Below are 19,547 nucleotides of genomic sequence, written 5' to 3'. Positions count from 1 at the left end.
TTCTGTGATTAGTATCTTAAATTGAAGGGTCACTGGACCTGAAAGCTTAACTCTGATTTTTCTTCACAGATGCTATCAGATGGGCTGAACTTTTGCAGCAACTTCTGTTTCTGCTTCTGATTTACAGCATTCATAGTTCTTTCGGTTTTTATCTTAAATTGATTTGGAGATGCCGGTGTTGGACTGGGGTGTACAAAGGTAAAAAATCACACAACACCAGGTTATATTCCAACAGGTTTATTTGGAAGCACTAGCTTTTGGAGCGCTGCTCTTTCATCAGGTGGCTGTGAAGTTTAAGATTGAAGGACACAGAATTTATAGCAAAAGTTTACCGTGTGAGGTAACTGAAATTATACATTGAAAAAGACCTGGAGTGTTTGTTAAGACACTCATCTTTTCAAATGGGCATGTTGGTTTCAGTTTTTTCATATGTAAATTTCAGAACTTTCTTAAAGTTACATTCTCTTGTGAACTTTACCAATAGGTGCCATGTTGGCCCAGATAAGGCATTGAAGGTGTGAGGTGCCCTGTGTGAGGTTGTCTGTGCAGAATTACATTTTATTTTGCTCAAAAACTGCATGAATCTAGGTAAGATTCTGTAAATCCCTTTTTTAGATTAGAATCAGTCTGAACATTGGGGCAGAGACAGCATCACACCTTCAATGCATTAAATTTGCTACAAATTCTGTGCCCTATGATCTTACATTCAACAACCACCTGATGAAGGAGTAGCACTCTGAAAGCCAATGCTTTCAAATAAACCCGCTGGACTATAACCTGGTGTGTGATTTTTAACTCTATCTTAAACTGAGTTGTGTGGTAAAAGTTGAGTATGCTGAAGACAGTCACATTTTGTCATAGCTTTTTGTCTTGCAATTACCTGTGCTTAGTTTTGTGCTTACTGATGTTATTCTACAATGCATACGCATAACTGAATCACTGCTCTATACAGACAGCATTGCGGACCCACTCAAACAGTTGAAACATTGACTCTGTTTTCTCTCCACAGATGCTGCCACACCTGCTAAGTTTCTCCAGCAATTTATGTTCCTGTTTCAGATTTCCAGCATTTGCAGTTGTTGGTTTTATTTTGTCACTAAGTGACAAAAGAAAGATGGGTCCTTTGTTTTGGAATGTCACATGGACATATGTCCTGTAACTGGTTTAAAGATGAAAGCTGACCTGATGTGAATCTGTACAATAACATCAGGCTACACCACTAAAATAACAATGGACTACACGATGAGAACAAAAGATCACGTTCATGCTTCTGGAGGAAGTTGCGCTATTATTAGATGTCAGTCAGTGTGTTGAAAGGATTGCAATAAAAGGGGCTGAGACATAACAACGTGTCAGTGACTAATGCTTGCAATTGGGTCAATAACAACAATATTTTAATAGGAATAGAGGGAGCCTGGGTTGGAAGGGTTGGTGTAATCCCAGCAAGAAACCAGTAATACTTAGGAATAAATGTGCTGATCATACTGAACTTCAATGTTGAACTGTACGAGAAGTTGGATCAGTACTTGTCATTCAGAAACAAACATCAGAAAGTGTTGGACAAGCTCAGGAAGTCTGGCATCATCTGTGCAGAGAAAGCAAATGTTTCGGGTTCGTGACCTTTCAGTGTCCCGAAGGAGGAGGTACGAACCCAAAATGTTAACTCTGCTTTCCCTGCATACATGCTGCCAGACCTCCTGAGCGTCTCCAGCAATTTCTGATTCAGTTTCAGATTTCCAGCATCCGCAGTTCCCGGGTTCATTTTTGTCATTCGGAAGTTTTACCGGCTTTCCAGTAGGGAAAAAAAACTGCTTCAATTCCCAAAACAGTTTTCTGCTATTATAAAACAAACTTATTTTTAAATTATTCCTGAACTCTCTCTCTATATATATAGTTCAGGAATAATTTTTAAAAAATATATAAAAAATATATATATATAAAACCGCCGTCTTTCAGATGTTCAAAATCTAGCCCTTTGTTTGAAAAAAAATTACTTGAGAGGAGCTGCAAATACTCTGATTAGAATTATCAAATACATTCATAGCCCTGAACACTAATGTGGGTCAAGAGACTTCAGTTCCAATCGCTACATTTCTGCACATGCGTACTCGGAGGGGACTCACGTCGTCAGCCAACGCATGCGCTTTAGTGTCTGGGGCAACACGTCACAGGGGAAGATGGAGGAATATGCACGCGAGCCCTGGTGAGGTGGTCTTTTGAGGAGGGAAAATAATCCCTTGATCAGGCTCAAGATTACACGCGGGGCCGGGGGCACGCAGAGGAGGGCGGGGGGGGAAGTGCTGGCGCCGGGAATCTGGAACCTTCCATGGCCGTTACCGGCCTCGTCGCCTCACTTCTCCCTCCTTGCTCTCCACCGGCGTCTGTGACCTTCCTTGAAGGAGCGTGTGTCCTGGCCTACGGAGGGGAGGGGGGGTCTCGGGGCTTTAGTGGGGCCTGGGGAGATGTCCTAAAGGTTTTAATCTTTGGAGGAAGGCGAACTGGGGAGATGTTCTGGCGCTGGGGCCAGAAGGTCCTGAGGCCTGGTCTGTGAGGACAGATATTGAAAGAGCCCTGACCCTCTTAGGCTTTTTTTGGGGGGGACGGAGGCTGCACAAGAGCCTTGTGTCTCCCAAGAGGGAAGAACCATGTGTGCACTAAGGAGGGGCTGGTGGGCTGTAGAGGAATGTAGCCACTGTCATGGTAATGTCTTTATCCCATCAAAGCAAAATACTGAAATAATGTCAATCCGCAATAAAAGCAGAAAGTGCTGGAGAAATGCACCAGGTCTGACAGCATCTGTACAGAGAGAAAAGCAAACTTGATGTTTCAAATTCGACATGACTCTTCAGAACTGGGTTCTTTGGAGTAATGTATTTACGGGCTGCTCAGGCACTCCGGTTTTGCTTTGCCCCTATTTTGGGCTGACTGTTAGGCATGGATTAGATCACTGTGGAAACGAAAGGGTCTTTTGGGTGGTGGGAGGTTTTATGCAGTTCTTTGGTTACAGCAGTTTTTCTTGTGTGTGCACAACTTGATCCCTTTCCAGAGAGATATGAGTGGGAATTGTTAGTTTGTTTTATTGGATAGTGTTAGTCCTCCAGCACTTCGTGGCCAGAAGGGTTTGAAAATTATTGACAGAGAGTCTGAAATTCCCCTTATTTCCCTCAACAGCCTCAATGCATCTCATCTGAGCTTTCACAGTTGTCTGGATTTTAAGGCTGTGGAATACTGTAGTATTACCCCTCTCTCTATATGTTAAGCCTTTCTAATATTTTACAGTCTGTTCTGATATCTGTACCACCATTGTCCTTTTGCACTGTGAAGACTGTGCCCATACCCTGCAGCTGCATGCATGCACACACATCCACCTATCCACCATGGTCCCTAGTTAATCTCTTCTTTTTTAAAGAAAACCCTTTCAGTTTCCTTTTATTTTACCTGCCGTTGCTTTCTCATGCACTTTCTTGCTCCAGAGGACTGTAGGGCTGCCCTTTCATTAGGGATATGACTGGTGGGTTTAACCTGAGGGTCACTATGCCTCAGGTGAAGAATAAGGTTGAGAAGGTGGAACCCTCATGGTAACCTCAGCTTGTGTGGGTTTTGACCATTGGTATTATCTGCATTGCAACCAGTTACCTGAGCTAACAGGAATATTGAGCTGCCAGTCCTTCTTGTCTTTCAGCTAAGGCTCAGTCATAGTTACGATATCATACATTCACGTATATAACAGTGGCGTCAGCTCATTTATCTTATTCCTCGGGTTCCTTGCATTAAAATACATTTAGCTTTGCTGAACTGACTTCTTTGTTATCTAGGTTATGTTCCCTATGTGTTCCTGTTATTTATTCCTGTTTTAACTTATAATTTCATCACAGTTTCTCTTTCCCTCTGAACTACTGGTGAGGATCCCATACCCCTGTCAATGTATTTTAAGTCTGCATAAGGATGTTTAGATGAATTGCATCCAACTAGTATAGTTCCTAGCTACTGATAAATGGTCCCAATGTCTCAAGAATCTAAAGCCCTCTCTCTTGCAGCACCTTTCCAGCTATGCATTGTTTGCTGTATCCTTCTATCCCTGTATTCCTACTTGGTACCATGATTATTGTTTTACTTTTTGCTTTTCTGTTCACCAGGCATACCTTAACACATTAGAATGTGGACCTAGCCCCATACTCCTAGAAAAATCTTATTTTTGTCCCTGCCATTAGTCTGCCTGCTTCTCCTCGTTTTGTTTTTTGTGGAATTATACTCTGTGCAAAGTTTTCATGCCATTTGCTCACTGTGCTTGCCAACTGCATTTCAGAAGTGATTTTGGTGTGAAATTCATTCATCAGTATCAGTTTTAATGGATGGATTTCACCCAGAAATTGCTTCTAATTTTTATCAGCTGTAGTAGTTGAGCAAATTTACTGAAAATTGTTCTGTTAAAAATGACTACTTTTGTTATAATACCTGTAAAGTTTGAGATCTGTCGCGGCTTGAAGTTAAAGGAAAGTTGCAGAAAAATGCTGTTTAATGGACTGAGAAATTACTGTTGTTGAAACTGTGTTGCTGGAAAAGCGCAGCAGGTCAGGCAGCATCCAAGGAGCTGGAGAATCGACGTTTCAGGCATGAGCCCTTTTTCAGGAATCATCGACATTTCGGATATGAGCCCTTCTTCTGGAATGATCCTTGAATGTTGCCTGACCTGCTGCTCTTTTCCAGCAACACATTTTCAGCTCTGATCTCCAGCATCTGTAGTCCTCACTTTCTCCTAGAAAATTACTGTTGTTGTCATGCAGGCTAATAACTAAAGATGTTCCACTAGTTTAACCAGTAACAATGACATTTGAAATGATTTAATTTTTTCTATCAGAAACATGTTATCAGGAAAATCATCAACAATTGTTTGCTGTAACATTGTCAGTAAACTTTGTGGAGAGCTTAAGAAAAGTGTGCAGAACATTGAGGTTATGCTGAGCTGAACAGAAGGCAGGATTGTGGATGTCTACTTAACTATCATTCGTGCAGCCATGAAGTTGGCTATTAAAAGGAAATGGTGAATAGCCATGTTGGTCTATGCTTTTGCCTTTTCTCTTTAGATGAACATCTGAGATGACTAAGTTTAATTTATAATGTATATCATCTAAGCCATTTTTTTTTTGTTAGCCCGTGGAGGATAGTTGATGACTGTGGTGGAGCCTTTACAATGGGTGCCATTGGTGGTGGAATTTTTCAGTCAATTAAAGGCTTCAGGAATGCTCCAGTTGTAAGTTATTTCACAATTTTGTTACAATTCGGATTATTGATTTTTTAACTTAAAAGTGTTCAGTTTTTTCATACAGCTCTTTAGCTGTAGTTTTCTTTTTCCAGAGTGCCAAGGTAATTTCAATGTGCAGTTTATTTTGAGTTGAAGACGGAAAATATTTCTACAATTCTCCTCGTTATCTATTCTATCATAATTGTCACAAGATGTGATTCATTTCCATTGTTTGCCTTTTATAAATTTCACATTGAAAATTCTATTTCTTGCCTCAAATCCTGCTTACCCATACCTATTCTGTCATTCAGATAGATCACTGATCTATACTGGAATTTCAGTTATTCAATATACCTCATCCTGTTGTTGGACATAAACCTTGTGATCTTAGACTTAAAAATTTTAAATTGACCCACAGCCGTTGGGGGATATGATTCCCGATTTCCAGTACCTGCAGCATGACAAGTGCTTCCTGATTTTGCATCCAAGTGGCTTGACTCCAGTAAGATTTTAAGTACTCCCTGCTCTATGTCACTAACCCCTGCTCCTCCCACCACAACCCTCCATCACCATTATTTCTCATCTGCAGGTTGTGTCTCAGTGCAGTTGTCCAAAAATAGTTCAATATGTATGCTGATGACATCTCTACCTCACCGTCTCTTTCAGCTGCTCGCTAATTTTGATTTCTCGTACAGCTTGGTAATGTTAAGGACGGAATGTGCAGAAATTCGCTTCCAATTAAATAACTGCAAATTCTGTTCCATAGTTGCCAACTCTGTCCCCCTCCTTGATTATAGTTGCAGATTAAATTAGATTGTTTGCAACCTTGTGTCGTGTTCAAGCCTGTGATGAGCTTCTGACCACGTCGACTCCATCACCAAGACAACCTACTTCCACTTGTGTAACAATACCCAGCATAGCCGCTGTGTCGTAAATCATCTGGTGAAACCCATATCCATTCCTTTGTTACCTCTAGACTTGACTATATCAATGCTTTTTCAGCCTTCTTCCCATCTTCCACTCCTAATAAACTTGAATTCATGCAAAGTTCTGTTTGCAAAGTCTCCATGCCGTCAGGCCCCTCTGTTTCTGTAATTTCTCCATTCCTACCTCCCATTTCCAATTCTGGCTTGTACAGTCCTTATTTTAATATTTCATCGTTGGTAGCTGTGCTTTCAGCTGCCACATGCTAAATTCTAGAATTTTTTTTAAAAATCTCAAAACTTTTCTAATCTGTCTCCTTTTAGGCAGCCATTAAAACCTACCTCTTTCTAGGTGACATCCTCAGTGCTTGGGAGCCTCCTTTGAAGCGCTTCTGTCATGTTTCCTTCGGCATTTATAGTGGCTTGTCTCTGCCGCTTCCGGTTGTCAGTTGCTGTCTGCTGCAGTGGCCGGTATATTGAGTCCAGGTCGATGTGTTTGTTGATAGAATCAGTGGATGAGTGCCATGCCTCTAGGAATTCCCTGGCTGTTCTCTGTTTGGCTTGCGCTATAATAGTAGTGTTGTCCCAGTCGAATTCATGTTGTTTGTCATCTGTGTGTGTGGCTACTAAGGATAGCTGGTCGTGTCGTTTCGTGGCTAGTTGGTGTTCATGGATGCGGGTTGTTAGCTGTCTTCCTGTTTGTCCTATGTAGTGTTTTGTGCAGTCCTTGCATGGGATTTTGTACACTACGTTGGTTTTGCTCATGCTGGGTATCGGGTCCTTCGTTCTGCTGAGTTGTCTGAGAGTGGCTGTTGGTTTGTGCGCTGTTATGAGTCCTAGTGGTCACAGCAATCTGTCAGTTCGGAAATGCTCCTGATGTATGGTAGTGTGGCTAGTCCTTTGGGTTGCGGCATGTCCTCGTTCCGTTGTCTTTCCCTTAGGCATCTGTTGATGAAATTGCGTGGGTATCCGTTTTTAATGGCTAAAGAGCTACAACAGAAACTGAAACACCTGATCAGCGGATCCAGACACTCTATGCAGTCAACACAAGAATTCTTGGACATCATCAGAAATATACACATAGACAAGGAAGAAACCATGGTCTCATTCGATGTAACGGCACTGTTCACTTCTATCGACAAAACCCTAGCCAGAGAAACAATATCCAACCTACAGAACAGACAACAGGACGTTGAACTTATTAACAAAGACGGCATACTTAAACTACTGGACCTGTGCCTCACCACACACTTCACATTCAACAACCAGATATACGAACAAATCAACGGAACACCCCTGGGCTCACCGATCTCTGGACTCATAGCAGAAGCAGTAATGCAAAGGTTAGTACAAACAGTCTTACCGCAAATACAACCCAAACTCTGGGTCAGATATGTGGACGACACCTTTGTCATCACTAAAAACACAGAAATAGAGAACACACACCGGATCATCAACGCCACACTCACAGGAATCTGATTCACGAGAGAGGAAGAAAAGGACAACCAGCTCCCATTCCTAGACGTGATGGTACAGAGAACACCGAACGAAGGTATACAGAAAAGCCACACACACAGACCAAGTCCTGAACTATGAAAGCAACCACCCCAACACACACAAATGAAGTTGCATCAGGGCACTATTCAAAAGGGCCACAACACACTGCAGTACACCAGAACTACAAAAAGAGGAAGAAGAACACCTATACAAAGTATTCACCAAAAACGGATACCCGCGCAATTTCATCAACAGGTGCCTAAGGGAAAGACAACGGAACGAGGACATGCCGCAACCCAAAGGACTAGCCACACTACCATACATCAGGAGCATTTCCGAACTGACAGCCAGACTGCTGCGACCACTAGGACTCATAACAGCACCCAAACCAACAGTCACTCTCGGACAACAACTCACCAGGACAAAGGACCTGATACCCAGCATGAGCAAACCCAACGTAGTGTACAAAATCCCATGCAAGGACTGCACAAAACACTACATAGGACAAACAGGAAGACAGCTAACAACCCGCATCCATGAACACCAACGAGCCACGAAACGACACGACCAGCTATCCTTAGTAGCCACACGCACAGATGACAAACAACATGAATTCAACTGGGACAACACTACTACTATAGCGCAAGCCAAACAGAGAACAGCCAGGGAATTCCTAGAGGCATGGCACTCATCCACTGATTCTATCAACAAACACATCGACTTGGACCCAATATACCGGCCATTGCAGCGGACAGCAACTGACAACTGGAAGCGGCAGAGACAAGCCACTATAAATGCCGAAGGAAACATGACAGAAGCGCTTCACAGGAGGCTTCCAAGCACTGAGGATGTCACCTAGAAAGGGGACGAAACGTTTGCAACAAAAACTCCCAGCTCGGCGAACAGAACCACAACAAGCACCCGAGCTACAAATCTTCTCCCAAACTTTGAACTACCTATTTGACCAAGCTTTTCTTGCTCTGTTTATCATCTCTTTATATGACTCAGTATTAAATATGTCTTGACACTTCTGCAGGGGGCATTAAGCTGTTTTTGCTGCTTACAGTGTGGCATAAATGTGGGTCATTGTTGTTACTCTCTATTTACCTGATCCATTCGCTTTTCCATTTTAACAACCTCCAGTTAGATCAGCCCTTCATGTTCCAATTTGAAGGGAATACAAGCCAAAATTATGCATAATATCTTAATCTAACCCTTTAAGTTATTGTATAATTCTGATGAATTTGCATTGTACCCTGTATCCCTTTTTGAGGTTCACTGTCCAAGTTTAAATGTCACTTGATTTTCTTTTGTATTCTTTTATGGAATGTGGTTGTGATTGGTAAGGCCACCATTTTCTGTCCAATCCTAATAGCTTTTGAATTGACTGGTTTTCTATGATGTCTGCAAGTGTCAATGTATTTTTAATGCAATTTCTTTTCTCAACACATTGTTAAATTGAGCTAATTCAATATATAATTTTAAGTAATTATTTTTTCTTTGTGCATGAGACTTGTGGTTATCCAATGAATTGATAAACAGTATTAGATTGCATGTATTGGCATGGGAAATGTGCAGGCATAAGGCGAAATGAACAGGATGAGGGCTGGAGGAAGGATTTACATTTCTTCCTGTTGGAATGGTAGCAGCGCCTTTGGATCTGGTCCTGGGGCACTTTTGGTGGGGAGACAGTATACCTGATTGTGATGGGGAGGTAGAACACACCCGTTTGGGTGGGGAGTGGTTAAAAGCACTCGGAGGGGGAGAAAGGATGTTCATCTGGGGAGAGGACAGGCGAAGACACAGGTAGTTGATGGGAAAGGATACCCACACAATGTGGGAATGGGGGAAGCAAAGGCACTCACCACATAACGTAAAATATTATGCGTAACCACATTTGCAGAGTCTTATTGCAGTGTTATGGGGAGCAGAGGAGATCCACTGGTGTGTTGCCTGGAATAAAGCATTTTAGCTATAAGAAGAGATTGGATAACTTAGATTGTTTTCTTTGGAGCGTAGAAGGTTGAGAGGGACCAGATTAGGTGTGAGAGATTATGAGAGACATGGACAGGGTGAATAGAAAGCAGCTGATGTCTTTAGTCGAAGGTTCAAGACCAAAGAGGCGCACTTTTTTTTATATAGTGCAAGGCAGGAGGATTAGAGTGGATTTGAGGAAAATGTTTCCCACCTAGATTGTGGTGGGTATCTGGAATGCACTTCTTGGGAACATAGTTGAGTTTAAACTGTAGGAACACATTACTGCAGAGGCTGGGATCTTAAGATGCTGAAAACAAGAAATACTGGAGTTTCACTGCGGGTCAGACAGCATCCATGGAGAAAGAGTAGGCTAACGTTTCAAGTCTAGATGACTCTTCAGAATGTACGTGGATAAGCACTTGAAGGCTCAAAACATTTCAAGGCAATGGATCTAGTGTGGGACTATGTAGGTGGTAGTGTATTTTTGGCAGTACAGACTCATTGGGTCAAAGGGTTTTTTCTGTACTGTATGATTCTGTGCCAGTGCCTCTGAAATATGCATGCAAACACAAGTAGAGAATATTCTGCATTGTAACTCGTTTTGGGTGAGCTATTTTGATATTGCAAAATATTGTTTCAGTGTTTTATTGCACCTATTCACATTTTGTATTTGCAGTATTGCATTTCTTTAAGCCTTTTGCACTGCTTTCATGCACTGCTATGCCTTTATTTTTCATGTTAAAACAGGGAATGAGTCACAGGCTTCGTGGAAGTTTGACTGCAGTTAAGACGAGAGCTCCACAATTAGGAGGTATGTTATATTTGTCAAAAATGTAATCTACATTTTATTATTAACAAAACAGGTAATAGCTATAGTAGTTTAGTTATGAATTATGTTGGTACTCGCATTAGAGAAGTTGACTGTGTGGTGAGCGAATGGCAAGCTTCCCAGTTACAGCTAAATGGTGAACTGTGCCAAAGTATAAGTATAAAGAAGGTTTTCTTTACTGTTACTCTTCCAGATTATTCAGATGAAACACTCCAGGCAGAACACATTTGTTTAAAAGGAGTGCCAAGATGGGTACTAAGACATCTTGGACCAGGGCGACATTCATTCTACAAGTCATAGAGATGTACATCCTGATCTAACCTAGTCCCATTTGCCAGTACTTGGTTCATATCACTCTAAACCCTTCCTATTCATGTACCCATCCAGATGCCTTTCAAATGTTGTAATGGTACCAGGCTCCACCACTTCCTCTTGGTGCTAATTTCATACACGCACCACCCTGTGCATGAAAAGGTTGCTCCTTAGGTCCCTTTTAAAACCCCTCACACTTAAAATCTATGCCCTCTAGTTCTGGACCCACCATCCCCCACCACAAACCAGCAAAAAGACCTTGTCTATTTACCCTATCCATGACCCTCATGATTTTGTAAAGGTTACTCCTCAGCCTCTGATGCATCAGGGAAAACAGCCCCAGCCTATTTAGCCTCTCTCTATAGCTCAAACCCTCTAACCCTGGCAATATGCTTGTAAATCTTTTCTGTACCCTTTCAAGTTTCATAGGGAGACTAGAATTGCACACAGTACTCCAGAAGTGTCTTGTACAGCTGCAGCATGACCTCCCAACTCCTGTGCTCAATGCTGTGACCAATAAAGGAAAGCATACTAAAGACCTTCTTCAGTATCGGTGGCTCAATGGTTAGCACTGCTGCCTTACAGCGCCACTGACCTGGATTCAATTCCAGCCTCCGGTGACTGTCTGTGTGGGGTTTGCACCTTCTCCCTGTACCTATGCGGGTTTCCTCTGGGTGCTCCAGTTTCCTCCTACAGTCCATAGATGTGCCGGTTAGGTGAATTGGCCATGCTAAAATTGCCCATAGTATTCAGGGATGCAGGTAGGTGTGTTATTCAGGGAAAGTGTAGAGTAATAGGGGAAGGCAAATGAGTTTGGGTGGGATACTTTTTGGAGGGTCACTGTGGACTTGTTGGACCAAATGGCCTGTTTCCACACTGGAGGGACTCTATGATCCTATCTACTTACTCTCTAGCAAATGCTGGCATTCTGAGATTTGTCATGGCAAGTTTTATTCATAGTGGCAAACTTCGTAGAAAGCTGAATTCCATGAGATTTTCTAAAACAAAATTTTGTTGCATATTTAGGGAATTCAACCCATTTTATTAATAACGTCAATGGAACTATCTTCATGGCATGGCTTAATTCATGGTATTTTTACTTGAATAAGGATATGTTGAATGTCTGCTACACTCTAGGCTTTGACCATATATTCTAAGATAATAACTGTCATGTGCTACCTTTTCAGTGAGAAATTAAAAAGAAGTATGAATGCATCGTGTCTTTTCATGTGGAGAATGAAACGGAGGACTTCAGGAAAATTAGGGAGATCACCCAGTGCCCTAACTTTAATTTCTCTCTCAAAAAAAAATGCCATTAAATTAAACAGATTCATTGATTATTCATCCTATCTTACATTAATATGAAAATTGGAAACTGTTTTATCCTCCTCGTTGTACAATTAATTGATTAAGTGGGGAAAGTCAAAATCACTTATAATATTTTGTCTCCACTGTATATTTGCCCTTTTTTATAATAAAGGTGAAATCTTCAATGAGGCACTAAATATTTCTCAATAAAGTATTCATTCCCATTTAAGTTGTTATACCACTATGCTATAGCAATAGATTCATTATCGCTAATAGTCTTAGAATGAGCAATTAAAGCAAATAATGTTGCTTATTGAAACTCACCTGGATGGAACGGTTTTAATTATTTAGTGAGTTATTGTTGTTTGTTTGGAATATTCCAGATATTATTTCCTGCCAAGTATTTAAAAAAACAACTCATGCATTTAAAGTAAGTTAGTGTTGCAAACTATTGCAACAAACTTTAATCCTACTTCTGGCTGCTGTACTTCAAGGTTTTTGTAGCTATCAGTTCATGCATTTAAAAAATGCGGTATTTCATTATTGATGTTACAACTTCTTCAATGTGTCAAAGTACTCACTAAATACATTTTGTAAGAACTACAAGTGTGAGTAAGCAATTCAGCTCCTCGAGCTTTCTCTGACATTTGATACACCTTTGATCATCATAATGTTGTTAGGAATTTAAGTTTTCAGCATTCTGCTAAAGGCTGGTAACACTTTAGATCAGTTAATGTATTGTGATTAATGCTGTCTTGTATTCAATTTCTTTTACAATTTTAGGAAGCTTTGCTATATGGGGTGGGCTATTTTCCATGATTGACTGTGGCTTAGTAAAGGTCAGAGGTAAAGAAGATCCATGGAACTCCATAACCAGTGGAGCCTTAACAGGAGCAATATTAGCTGCGCGAAGTAAGTGCAACCGTTTGTATTTTTTTGAAATCGGTGATATTTCTACTTGATGTGCAACAAAGTATTGGTATTATTAGAAAAGAATAGCAATCTTAAGAGGCTTTAAATTCAGACAAGTTCCTTTTTTGCTATAAAACTGACTATAAGTATGAATATTTTGACTTAACAGATGTTTGCTACTTAAAGGCAGCATAAAAGCAATATTTAATACCTGTCAGTAGGAGGACTTGAATTTTGCAAAGTGCTGTTGCTGTATTCTGTGCATGTTGTGAAAAACATATTACTGCTCCATCATGAAGGTTATAATCAAAAATATCAGCCTATTTTTTGGTAACCATGATAACTTTGTGTGACCCTCATTTAAACTAGTCACTTTTGTCTAATTAGCGAACAGCGCTATGGTCCTCTGTTAACTACTTCTAGAATATTAAAAATAGTTAATTAGTACAATTAGTGTTTATTTTTCAGATCAATTCTGTGTACTGTACCGGCCCCATTTTCGTTTATCTGTATCCCTCTTTGATTCATTCATCTAACCTATCAGAAATGGGCACGGTCATTGATTAGATTGCTAATTTCAATAGTACATTGTACAACCTGGCTTATTTCTACTCTCTAACCTGATTTTTTAATCTTGCAGCTCTGTCCTTCATACTTGACTTGTTAGCTCTAGAAATTGTATTTCTATTTGCTAGATTTTTCTTTCAACATTTTAAAATTTCTATGAAATCATTCCTGTATTTTCATTTCTGATGAAAATACTTAGATTTTTCATGTCTTTCTTTATAATTAATTTCCTCATTACAAGCATTATCCTAATGCCGCCTATGTTTTATCTTCTCGTACTTCCTTGGCATCTTTCCCATTGTTTGAGGACAGAAATTGGATTCAGAACTGTCTTAATTTTTAAATTTTAAGACACCTGCCATAAAGCAATATTCCATTGTCCTTGTCACTTTAGACCATTTGCTTAATGCGTTGAAAATCTGACTTCTGAATTCCTGTCTTTGCACATCTTTCCAATGATAGATAATTCAGGGTTTCTTTTTACAAATCAAAAATACTACCTCATACTTGATGTAATTAAAATTTGTTTCCTACTTTATAATCCATTCAATCATCCATCAATATCCCAGTCTGTTCCTGGTCCTCAGATGCAGTTAGTATGTATCTATTTCAGTATTGTTTGAAAATTGGAATGCTAGTTCTCGCGCTTCTTCTTAAAATCATTGCTGCATGTCATGAATGGTTGTTGTCCCAGAACATGATTTTGTAGGACAGGAGTAACTACTTCCAACCACTTTGAAACTGCCCACCCTGTACTAATTCTTCCTTTCTAATCAGCTTTTTGATCAATTGCTTATGTTCTCTTAATTTTATGCTCTCTCTTTTCCTCCAGTAGTGTTCTATGTGATACTTATCAAAAGTTTTCTAGAAATTGATGTCCAGCATAGCCACTGCATTTCCCTCAGCTACCTAGAGAAGAATGAAAACACAATGTTGGAAAAACTTAGCATGTCTATGAGAATCTGTGGAGAGAGAAGTAGTCCATACTAGCAAAAGAAGTCATCTTGGTCTCAAAGCATTCACTCTTTTTCCCTTCATAAATGTTGCCAAAACTGCTGAGTTTCTCCATTTCTTTTGGCTTTACTTAAGATTTTCTGCATCAGTATTTTGCTTTTACTAAAACAAGAGTGCTAGCTTTATTTCTTCTCTTGAAAATTGCCTCGTAAAACATCAGTACAACGTATTATTTCTGTATTTGTGTATTTATATTAATTCAACTATGTGGGCACTTTGATTTAGATGGTCCAGTGGCAATGGTGGGATCAGCTGCTATGGGAGGTATACTTCTTGCCTTGATTGAAGGGGCTGGAATAATGCTCACACGATTTGCGTCAACACAATTTCCAACAGGTTAGTTGTGAATACAAATGGATCAGCAATAAATGAGATTACCAGCAAATATAAATGCTATATTAATACTTTTGTATAAGTAATTTGTTTTGGACAACTGTAAGTGTTTAGCATCGCTGCCTTTCAGTGCCAAGGACCAGGTTTTGGTCCAGAACTAGAGGGCATAGATTTAGGATGAAAGGGGAAAGATATAAAAGGGTCCTAAGGAGCAACTTTTTCACAGAGGATGGTGTGTGTATGGAATGTGCTGCTAGAGAAAGTGGCGGAGGCTAGTACAATTACAGCATTTAAAAGGCATCTGGATGGGTGTATGAATAGGAAGGGTTTAGAGGAATATGGGCCAAGTGCTGGCAAATGGGACTAGATTAGTTTAGGATATCTGGTTGGCATGGATGATTTGGACTGAAGGGTCTGTTTCTAGATTGTATATTACTCTATGGCTGAATGGCCTGTTAACACACCGTAGGGACTATACGACTGTATGCATTTCCAGTGAACCCACTAGAAAGTTGCAGTGCTAGGATTCTTCCTTTTGCATTTGTGCACCTTCCCAGATTGAGTTATGTCCATGTATCAATGCTCATTTGTATTGGAATGATCAAAAAGTTTTATTTCAGACAGTACAAATATTAATATTCCAAATATCAGCTGTTTTCTGCAAATGGATATTACTTCAAATCTAATAACCCTCAGAGCTAAAATATGCGATCCAGAAAATATGAGTGTTTGGTTTAGTAATTCTGTGAATAACTTGGTAGACAAATTCTAGTTTTCAATTGGTAAAATAATTTTAATTCAATTAAAATGCTTTACATCAAGGGTGTCTAACCTTTATAGCTGGTGTTCAGACGTAAGACAAGTGCACCATTTGTGATCTACACACACACACAATTGAGCTTTTTCCCACCCCAAAAAAATGCAACCATAAGGGCATGGAGTTTCTGTGAGGTTGCAGAATTTTCCTGAGAATGTCAGATTTTTAAATTTGCTTACTAACTATTCTATACTAAAGTATTTTCCCACTATTTTAAGTTTAGAATATTCAAGTGATGCTCTAGACATCAGTTGGAAATAATCTGAGTTAAGACCCCTTTCAGTTGTGTAAATAAAACTCAGATTGGCACTCACATATATCAAGGCAACAAGAAATCAGAGCAAGAGCAGGATGTTTCACCCCTTGAGCCTTTAGCACCATTCAGTTGGGCTCTGGCTGATCTGACATTCCTCACGTCTTCTTTCTTGTCCTTTCCCCATAACCCTATTGAACAAGAACCTACCTGCCCTCACAACTCTCTGTGGCAAGGAGTTCCAAAGACACTCAACCCTCAGGAAATTCCTCCTCACCTGTCTGAAATTTGTGTCCCTTACTTGACTGCTTGTTCTAGACCCTCCCATAAGGAGAAACATTGTCTCAGCATTTACCTTGTCAAGCCCCTTAAGAATTCAATGTTTTATTGAGATCACTTCTCATTCTTCTTAATTCCGAGAGTAGAGTCTCAATCTGTTTAATCTTTGCTCATAATGTAATCCCTCCTTGCAAGGATCATCCTAGTGAGCTGTCTCTAATAAAGTCTTGCCTTAAATAAGGGAACCAAAATGGCTCTCAGTACTCCAGATGCGGTCTCACCAGTAGCTTATATACTTGCACTAAGATTCCCCTTCTCTTACACTTCAACCCCCTTAAAATATGAGTCACCATTCCATTAGCCTTCCTGATGACCTGCTGCATCTGTGTACTAACTTTGTTCTGTGCACAAGTACCCACCAATCCCTTTGTTTTTCTCCATTTAAATAATACATGTTTGTAATGAAGTTAACAATTCAGTTCTAAAACACTACCTGTGCTGATGAAAGATTTTCCTCACATACAATGATATGTAAATAATTGAGCAAAGTTTGGAACCAAAATAACTTTGTGTATTTTGGGCCTGGATCGCCAATTACACCCTATGCAGAAATTTTGAGCCAGGAACTTCAGCCTTGGCTCTTTAAACTTAGCAGCTCGGTAAAAAGAATGATTCTTGATTGTTTACATAGACCTGGAAAGATTAGGATTAAGCAAACATATAAAAAGATCAAAGCAACTAGCATGAGCTATGAAGGCCAGATTTGAACGATTATTTATTATTGCAGTAAAACTGAATCCAATTTATAGATATAACTTATAAGATTGCAGACAGGTAGTTTTATAACAGAAAAGTGGTTTGAAAAGATCAAGGAACTCAAGTAATTGCCTTGGTTGGTAATGTACTAATTTGCAAAATTCTAAAGTTAATAACTACTTTCAGTGGCATTGGATCATATAAGAAGTGTATGAAGTTAATGAGGGTTGAACTAAAACGAGTTTGTTCCATAGTTACCAAAAGAGAAGCTAAAGTGTTTTCTTTATTAAAACTGAAATTATCTTTTTCACTTTGTAGGTCCACAGTTTGTAGACGAACCAACTCAGCTACAAACTGCATCATTTGGCGAATATCGACAATATCAATGACAAATCCATTACAATACCTCTAATTTTGTGGATGCTGAAAAGATGTGTTAACAAATAAGTCACTCCAGACATCTGTGAAGAGCACACCATCTTATATGTAGTCACGTTACAATATTTTTTAAAATGTGGCTGATCAGAGTTATTGCAGGACTGGTGTGATTAGAAAAGGTCATTGTGGAAAGTTTGAGAATGTATAAAATGAATTTCCGCGATTAGCCTTGAAATATATGTATATATGGTATATTCCATATTTTACTTTGATATGAAGGCCCTTAATCAGCAATTATATAGTCCAAGATCATTTTTATGCCTGAGTTTTATAGAGTTCTGTGGTCAATATATCTGTGTAAACTATGGTGAAATCTATTGACATTTGCCCTTTGTCATTTCATATTCAACAAATTAATCACCACAGCCAGTCCCTTCCAAAGTACTTTACGCAGATTTGAATGGGCACAGTCACAAAACATTGAGGGAAAAGTTGTTTCATCCCATTACATTAAAACTTAAGGTTGAATCATCCATTCAGTGATTTAATTTATTCAATACTTTGGGCACAAAACTTTCAAATTTTGTGCCAAATGTATTTTGTTAGATATTTTAATTGGATGTTAGAGGCTAAGTGATAATTACTTGACCTACATTATTTATCATTGCATTCAACTTGACGCATTTGGGTTAGAAAGAAATTACTTTTACAGTAAGAAAAAAGGTTGGAATTTGGGCACTTATTTGAAAAACACACCTTTTGGGTTTTCAATTTTAATGTGTCATTTATCACTTCTACCCTGCCCTTCACTAATTAAATTGTGCATCAAGCAACTTGTCACTTGATTGTACCTAAGCAAATTTCTGAGAGTTAGTAATTATGGCACAATGAAAAATACCAGTGTGTTTAGAACATTTGTTCAAAATGTTCTGAAAGTATATCCTCAATAAATATGAAAGTTAAGTTTTTCTTCTTATCTCTTAACTTATTATGACTGGGATAATCCAACAGCTGATTTGACTAACTTGCCAGGAGTTGCAATCTTACTTTGATATTACACAATATCTGGGAGATGAAAGTGTGACTGACTGCAACTTTGTCTTTCACACAATGAGGATCCAAGGATGGTAGAAAAACTCCTACAGGTTATAGTTTAAGAACAGAAAGATGGCATTTATTCCCCACATCTCTTGATATTCAGTCAGACCAAGGCTGATCTGTGACCGAAGTTAACAGACGCAGCTGAAATTCCATATATTGTAGCCTGTAACGTAAACATTGAGTACCAGTGCAAACAATTATTATTGATTAATGTTTGCCAGCAAATTAGATGTACATTTGCAGTACAAGCAGATAATTAAAATCCAAGAGACATCAGGTATGCTGAAACAATTCATGCTGGTAAACTAAACTTTTGATTTGGTGGTGGTGGTTATAGTCAGTCATGGAGCATAGAAACAGGCCCTTTGGTCCAATTAGTCCATTCTGACCATATTCCAAAACTAAACTAGTAACATCCCTATGTTTGGTCCATATCCCTCCATACCTTTCCTGTTCATGTACTTACAATTAGAATATTTAAAAAATATTCAACTATCTTTATCCACCACTTATTCTGGCAGTTCATTTCATATACAAACCATTGTGTTTAAAAAAAAAAGTTGCTCATTTATTTTAAATCCTTTTCCTGTCATCTTAAAATCTATGCCTCCTGATTTTGAACTCCTCCATCCTAGGGAAAAGACCCTTGCTATTCACTTTCAGTGCCCTTAATGATTTTATGAACCTCTATAAAAGGTCACCCCTCAACCTCCTAAACTCCAGTCAAAAAGTCCCAGGCTATCTTTATAACAAACATTCCATTCCTGGCCACATCCTGGGTAAATCTTTTCTGAACCCTCCAATTTAATATCGCTCTTATAGTAGGGTGAGCCAGTACTCTCGAAGAGGCCCCAACAAAATTCTGTACAACCTCAATATGATGTCCCAAATCCTGTACTCAAAAGATCTGAGCAGTGACGGCAAGTGGGCTGAATGTAATGTTAATACCTTATCTACGTGACACATATTTCAAAGCATTATGTACCTGAACCCCTAGGTCTCTGTTCCACAACACCTAAAGCCCTACGAAGAATTGTACAAGTCCTGTT

At 39.4% G+C, this 19,547-nt stretch overlaps 1 protein-coding gene across 1 annotated transcript; it reads left to right on the top strand.

Annotated features, from left to right (window-relative positions):
- Window positions 1-2,119: 2,119 nt before the first annotated feature.
- On the top strand, window positions 2,120-18,342 carry timm17a (translocase of inner mitochondrial membrane 17 homolog A (yeast)). The gene is made up of 6 exons (XM_060845463.1): window positions 2,120-2,203; window positions 5,152-5,251; window positions 10,387-10,450; window positions 12,872-13,000; window positions 14,807-14,917; window positions 17,338-18,342. The coding sequence occupies exons 1-6, from the start codon at window positions 2,139-2,141 to the stop codon at window positions 17,406-17,408; spliced, it is 540 nt and encodes a 179-aa protein (XP_060701446.1). The 5' UTR covers window positions 2,120-2,138; the 3' UTR covers window positions 17,409-18,342.
- Window positions 18,343-19,547: the final 1,205 nt, after the last annotated feature.

Source organism: Hemiscyllium ocellatum, chromosome 26 (assembly GCF_020745735.1).
Source record: "Hemiscyllium ocellatum isolate sHemOce1 chromosome 26, sHemOce1.pat.X.cur, whole genome shotgun sequence".
Lineage (NCBI taxonomy): Eukaryota > Metazoa > Chordata > Chondrichthyes > Orectolobiformes > Hemiscylliidae > Hemiscyllium > Hemiscyllium ocellatum.
Note: the sequence above shows the minus strand (reverse complement) of the source record. Positions and strands in the feature narration are given on the sequence as shown.